The 7,094-nt window shown below is 42.7% G+C and overlaps 1 protein-coding gene across 2 annotated transcripts in view; it reads right to left on the bottom strand.

The window, feature by feature from the left end:
- Nucleotides 1-6,521, bottom strand: part of brms1lb (BRMS1 like transcriptional repressor b) — a 340,636-nt gene extending 334,115 nt beyond the window's left edge. Inside the window, exons 1-5 of one of the 2 annotated variants that reach the window (XM_037685731.1) lie at nucleotides 6,247-6,521; nucleotides 6,036-6,126; nucleotides 3,495-3,622; nucleotides 3,325-3,404; nucleotides 3,056-3,152 (exon numbers count right to left, since the gene is read on the bottom strand). In XM_037685731.1, the coding sequence (XP_037541659.1) occupies nucleotides 3,056-3,152; nucleotides 3,325-3,404; nucleotides 3,495-3,622; nucleotides 6,036-6,126; nucleotides 6,247-6,382 (532 nt within the window). In that variant the 5' untranslated portion in view covers nucleotides 6,383-6,521. Of the gene's footprint in view, nucleotides 1-3,055; nucleotides 3,153-3,324; nucleotides 3,623-6,035; nucleotides 6,127-6,246 lie in introns of both variants that reach the window. The other variant, XM_037685730.1, reaches the window with a different exon arrangement.
- Nucleotides 6,522-7,094: the final 573 nt, after the last annotated feature.

The following is a 7,094-nucleotide window of genomic DNA, read 5'->3' as shown; positions in this document are numbered from 1 at the left end:
ATAGATAGATAGATAGATAGATAGATAGATAGATAGATAGATAGATAGAATTTCCTTTGAGCATCACAGAGCAAAGAACTCAGCTGGATTGATGTGGAGCACAGAACATTGAATCACAATCAGTACCTACACTTAGCAACTCCCTGTGAGGTTAACTAGTTCTTTAAACTAAATATAAAGTTGCTGTGTATCATCGTTGCTCTTCCCTTGACAATCCTTCTGTCTGACCACCTCTCATTTCAAGCAGCGAGTCACATTGAGACGGATACACTCAAACAGGCTGCGTGCTCATATAGCAACTAATTATGTTTGGTAGACCATCATGTTTTGACACTTTTTACAGTTTCACATGTTGACACGTTTTGGCTCTGTTACTACCTCGATTTGCAGCACAAAGGCCCATCTGGAGTGGTTTGGCTTTAGCTCCTCAGTGCCTCGGTTCAGTCGTTGTTAAAGTTTTATTTTTTGCAAACACAGCTAAATCCTTCGCCATTCTGATGATGGACGAGCTGCAGCCCTGAACCCCTCATTTCCCGCCTCTTTAGCAGGAATTAGCATTCACCTTATTAGTCTCTGCTGCTGATATTTTTATTCAACATGTGATCTTCTTACTGGACAGATACAATGACTAAAATGGTTTCACATGTAACTCTAATGTGCATTACAATTCATTCATGGCAGAAATCCCCTGATGAGGGAGTCTGGCTGAGGGATTTCCAAAATGGCAAACTTTTCATGAAAACTAATCTAAAATATTTAATTCCATTTGGATTCAAATGTAATGTTTAAGACCTTAAATTAGGGCGGGGCGATGTATCGAATATACTCTATGTGTCGCAAATTTTTCATTTGACCATGGTTAAAATGGCTCTATCCCAACCATCGAGTATTATTACACTTGAAAATGCGTGTACTGTAATTTTCGCTGTACAAGTCGCAGTTTTTTTTGCATAAATTAGCATGCCTGCGACATACAGTGAAGCAACATATTGCTTTCTTTTCTTTCTTTATTATCCATATTTATAACCCAGTTTTTGGCTGAGATCTGACAATTTCATTCATTCTAAATTTGTATGCATCCTTTATGATCGTCTATTATCGTCTTTGTTGTCCACTGTTGTCATCACTCTTTGTTAAAATTGGAGATGCACCGATCCGATACAATATCTGTATCGGTCCTGATATCGGGAAAACACTTCTGGATCGCGTATCGGTGACAATGTGACCAATCCATGACTGGGCAGAGTCATTCACTCTATGCTTTGTGCTCTGAGTGACGTCACGCAGAACTCGCCGCACAGATTGTTTTCAAAATGGAGTTTTAAGTTAATTTAGCACTGGGTTTGTAAGCTCAATCATCCAGGTAGACAACAAAAAATGGCTAAATCATGTCGTCTGGACCTGTTTCAGAAACGGTCCAGACGACATGATTTAGCCATTTTTGTTAATTCAGTACTGTTTTTCTGCATCAGATCGACATCGGATCCGTATCGTCAGATCAGAAAACCAGATATCGGTATCAGAAGTGGAAAAAGTGGATCGGTGCATCCCTAGTTAAAATCAGGTCTCTTGTAAATGAGTCCCCGAGGCTCAATGGGATTAACCTGTCTAAATAAAGGTTAATTGAAAATTCTGACATGGAAAGTATTGAACACTACCATTTTAAGCCACTAGAGGGCCCTCGACTAATATGGCAAGCCAAGTGTCTCATTAATAGGTAAAAGCGGTTATTAATGAGACACTTGGCTTGCCATACCAAGCCACCTTCGTCAAACGTCAAATCAGCTGCATTTTGCTGCTCCGCCCAGGCGAAATGCAGCTGATTTGACCAATAAAGTACAATTATTAAAGAAAAGGTCAACTGAGACACATCTTTACTATAATGTCAAGCAAACTAATAATTGTTTTTAGGTGGTTATCTTGTTAAATTTTGAAGAAATGCACAGCGAGTCGTCCCTCTGCGCGCCCCTGCTTGCGTGTATTGGCTTTTGAAATGCAGCTGATTTGACCATCAAAGCGAATTTATTAAGGAAATCAACAATAACAAATTCTCTTCAATCCTCCAACCCGCTTGTCATTAGCTACGTGCGTCTCAAGTTAGCAAGCTAATGTTGAAATGACCTAGCATAGGCTTTTGCCTTGTAAAACTTTGTTGTCCAAAATTAAATGTATTGTTTGTCTAAAATCTTTACTTCTCTGCAAAGAAAAAAAATATTAAGCTGCTGCGGTCAATAAAAATGAGGCCTTCACTATATAGAGTGCTACCATTTGGCAGCCAATCGATTCTTGGCACAACACCGGCCCACATTTCCAGGTCGTCAGCGGTGACGCATAATAGATGCGACGTATACGACGAAGGGACGCATTTATGATTTTTTCCCACTTTATTAGACATATTTGGACTGATGCGACTTATACGATGGTGCAACGTGTACGGCGGCAAATACGGTAGTTTTTTTATTCTCCCGTATGCGCCGCCAACTGCACGCGGCCCCTCACTGCTGCTTCACACACAATTACTAACGTCATGAAGGCAGCGCAGCTGAAGAGGATTATTATTTAATATCTGTAAATTGTTTATTTTTTAGACATTTATTTTGTACTTACAACTGTTTGTTAAGAAATAGGACTGTGTGGTAATTGGGACAAAGCTTTGATTCAGAAATATAATTTTGTTATTACTTTATGGAAAGGAAAAAATATCGAGATATACATCGTACATCGCGATTTAGCTGAAAAATAGACATATTAATTTTGGTCCATATCGCCAAGCCCTACCTTAAATTTAGCTAAATTGAGTCAATGACTTGAAATGAAAGTAATAGTTACAGTACCAATACTCAGCTGTTTGACGTATTAAAATAAACACAGTGTTTGTTAATAGACCAGAGCTCAAACCTTTGTGGGATTACGGGTGGAAATATTTCACCTCCACACGTTTTGTTTGCAGCTTGCAACGTGATGAGACGAAGAGCTGACACGAGGATCTACATCGGACTCTTTCCCCATACCAAGATGACTGATAAAGGAAAAGGGTTCTGATTGTAGTTTGTACCTGAGGTAATGTCAATACTGTGTCTGTCTTCCTCCAGTCTTCTGATCTTCTCCTCCAGCTCGCTCTGCACCGTGTCAAACAGCAGCAGCTTCTCACTCTAGCAGACACAACGCAGGAGACCCAGTCCATACAGAGACGCATACATTATTAAATCATCAAAACATCCTGAAAGTGTAGGCCCAGGGTTGTGTTTGCTCCTTGAATCTTGCCCAGACAGAGACAAAGATAAGACTCGTCCAGTTTTCTGTGTGAACATGTTGACCCCTCACCTCCCAGTGCTGGCAGGCAGCTTGGATCTCACACTCGTATTTATTTTTCACCGACTCCAAGCACAACTCCCTGTAGATCCCTGCAGAAACACCAACAACAACCAACAGACGTTTTGTGCTCAGGCTGCTCCAGATGTAGAGGTGCAGAGAGGAAAAGGGCGCCAGCTCACCGGCCACTTTGGTCCGGATCTGCATGTTCTCCTGCAGGTTGGCCAAAGGCTCCAGGTACTCCTGAGCGCAGCCGGCCATCACCTCCTGCAGCTTGATCTCCATCTGGCTCAGACGCTCTTTATACAACCTCAGAAAGGAGGAAACGCAAAACAAACGAAACCATCAAACTGAACTGGCACGCTCTCGTGTCGGCACCGAGGGTAAAACGGTTTGAAGGTGCAGATCGAAGATTTGGATCATTTCAGGCTTTGAATGATTCAACTGAACCAGTCTGTTTTTTCCCAGTTTGGAGCGATAACAACAACTCCTCTGATTTCCAACATCAATAACTGGGTGCACAAGTTTGATCGTGGATTTGTTCTAATCCAAACAGATTCAGAAGTCACCTCAGATTATCTTCTGGTTAGTGACCAGGACTGACTGCAGCTGGTTCAGTGTCTGCCGGCGTGAAAGCACCTTGTTTCACTGCACTCACTGGGTCGACACTCGTCTGTCCCCTTCAGGAGAAAGAAAGAAGATCCAGATGTTCAGGAGCCATCGATGCTCGATACTGCTATGAACTGGAAACTACTGGGACGCCAGCGTTGGTGTCCGCAGTGACGCCAGTCTTACGTCACCACGGACTGACAGGGTGGACTGAAACCTGCAGCTGTCCACATGGACGAGACAAATGTCTTCTGGAGGACAGTTTCATGGTCCGACTGAGCCGTTTGTCCACAGTGATGAGTCAAAGTGAGACTTTAGACATGAGACGTCCTGATGCTCAATCGTCCCCCGGAATAAACCCAGAACAGTTCAGTGAGGTCCTCTGGACAGATTATTTTTGTTGAAACAGTTCATCTTTCATCCAGAAGACTTCATCAGTCTGAGGCCATGTGATAAAACTGTCCAGATGACCTGGATGTGTTTACCGGGATGAATGAACGTGCATCAGGACATTTTGAACCACTTTGGCCAGGCTTGTCTCAGGCTAGTTCTGTGAATAGCAAGCAGCCATCAGGGCGCTAACGATCTATTGTCAGGTTCCTGGCTCCTGTTTTGTTCCACTTAGAGAAGGTGCTACGTATAGGACTGAGTTTTGTCACTTGGCCTCAGACTGATGAAGTCCTTTGGATGAAAGACGAAACGTTTCAACAAGAATCTGTCCAGAGGACCTGACTTTACTTTATTGGATTTAAACATAAAAACACCACACCAACTGTCAAGCATGGTGGTGGTGGCATCAAGCTGTGGGACAGTTTCACAAAGTGGATGGAAAATAAAGAAAACAACTCAACAAACTTGTGCATCCAGTTCCTGTTGTTGTTTTTATTTATTATTATTTCACTATGTCCACCCTAAAAAAGGAAAGCTCCAAAAAACTCTTTAAATTCAACATCAGTATGACATTTATGCTCACAACAAATGAGCAAAGTGATGTGTAAACAAAACTCAATGAAACTACACATCACAAATAATCTGACAGGTATCAAAGTTCATGCTCAATAATCCAGGTAGAAAATCCAACAAAGTTCAGTCAGGTCATCTGGATGGTTTCTTTTTTTGTTGAGACGTTTCGTCCTTCATCCAAAGCACTTCATCAGCCCGAGGAGCCACAACAAACTGAGTCCCACAAGCAGCACACTCCCATAGTGGGCCAACCAGTTTGCTGGTGCTAAGATGGTTTCTGGAGTCCGCCCTCTTCCCCGTCGACTCCTCTGAGGCAGCCACAGTCAAAGTGGTTCAAAACATTAAAGTTTGCTGCTTGAGGGACTCAGTTTGTTTGTGGCTCCTCGGATTGATTAAATCCTTTGGATGAAGGACGAAATGTCTCACCCAAAAAAGAAAAGAAACCGTCCCAATGACCTGACTGAACTTTGATGGATTTTTAAAATTTGGATTATTGAGCATGAACTTTGATGTTTCTAACCACTTTGGCCATGGCTCCCTCAGAGGGGTCGACAGGGGAGAGGGCGGGCCCCAGAAACATCTTATCACCAGTAAACTGGTTGGTCCACTATGGGAGTGTGCTGCTTGTGGGACTCAGTTTGTTGTGGCTCCTCGGGCTGATGAAGTCCTTTGGATGAAGGACGAAATGTCTCCGCAAACAAAAAAAGAAACCGTCCAGATGACCTAACTGAACTTTGATGGAATCTGAAAGGTACAACATTTTAAACTTAATCTTCAAACTGGGTTTAGCCGATCAATACTTGATCATTATTGACACAATCAATTTATTACAAGTAAAACTTGTATTTTTTGTTTTGAACTTGAGGAACAGACACAAATGTGTCTTGTTAAGGGGGGGGGGGGGGGGTGTCGGATGAGGTGCATTGTGGGCCTTTGCTCTTGTTGAGAGTTCATTTAGCTCCAGAATACTTTGCAGACGACTTTAGATTAAAATGATCTGTAACCTGTGGACTAGTGGGAGTCTGATCATCTGCTGTAATCTGTATATAATCTGTATAATCCGCCTGGCATTACCCTTAAACACAAGCAGAGAGTTTATTGAAGGTTTAACCATCTCTTGTTGACATCTGGCTGTGGTTGAGTGAACTTACTGCTCCTTCAGGTCAGTGAACTGTTTCTCCAGTGTGGTCATCTCATCCAGACACTCCATCCTCCTCCTCTCACAGTCTTCATCATCCATCTCTGCCCACAACAACAAACACTGTGCATCACCGACTGCCCCACACACCATCACCGTCACATGGTTTGACCCGTGCTATGCTTCATTAGTCTGGGTGTAAACTGGTGTTTAGGCCGTCTTACCCGAGCTGTCTCCATCTTCGGACACGGACGAGCTAACGGTGTCCTCCTCGTCTGTGCTGCTGCCGTCTTGCTCGGGAAAATCCACCTCCATTTCTTCGTGGTTGCTTTCTTTCTTCTCCCGCGAGTGGACCGGCATTGCGGCTTTCCGGGTAGCCGGCGTTAGCGGCGCGGCACGCCCGTTTTTCGTGCGTGTGAAGCTCCTTCAGAAAGAGGCTAACGCGGCTCGGACACACGGCTCACCGGTTAGCCGGCCCGCATCCACCAGCTGAACACACAAGTCCGAGGACAACGTCGACCAATCAGAGAAGCGTTTACTGAGGCCAACCAATCAGAGGCCGGCACCGCATGTTAGTTGGTTCCAGGAGGATTTCGGGACTTGTAGTTTTTACACTTTCCACAGTTAACTGACATTAGACACTTGACAGACAGACTGAAACAGAAATAACTAGTAGCGTATTACCATGTTTTTAATGTAATACTAATTTACTTCACTTCAACCTATTTAATTACAATTAAAATATTTAAGCCTCAAAAGCATTTTTTTTTTATAAAGTAAAACAAATTTATATTACATTTTAAATTCAAGGATTCAACGTTCGTTATTTGTCATTCGGTGGAACGATTGTGTACACAGGGTCCCAGTTACATCCCACAATAAAAAGTAAAAGAAAAATAGTAATAAGATCTAAGAAAAACATAAACTAAATATACACTAAGCACTAATAGCATAAAAACATTGTCAAACAGCAGCACGAACATGAGTCTGTGTGAGCAGATGAGTACGCATGAACACATCAACATTGAAACAGATCAGCAGCAACATGAAACAGATCAGCAGCAACATGAAA

This window comes from Nematolebias whitei, chromosome 12 (genome assembly GCF_014905685.2).
Source record: "Nematolebias whitei isolate Nwh7 chromosome 12, NemWhi1, whole genome shotgun sequence".
Taxonomy (NCBI): domain Eukaryota; kingdom Metazoa; phylum Chordata; class Actinopteri; order Cyprinodontiformes; family Rivulidae; genus Nematolebias; species Nematolebias whitei.
Note: the sequence above shows the minus strand (reverse complement) of the source record. Positions and strands in the feature narration are given on the sequence as shown.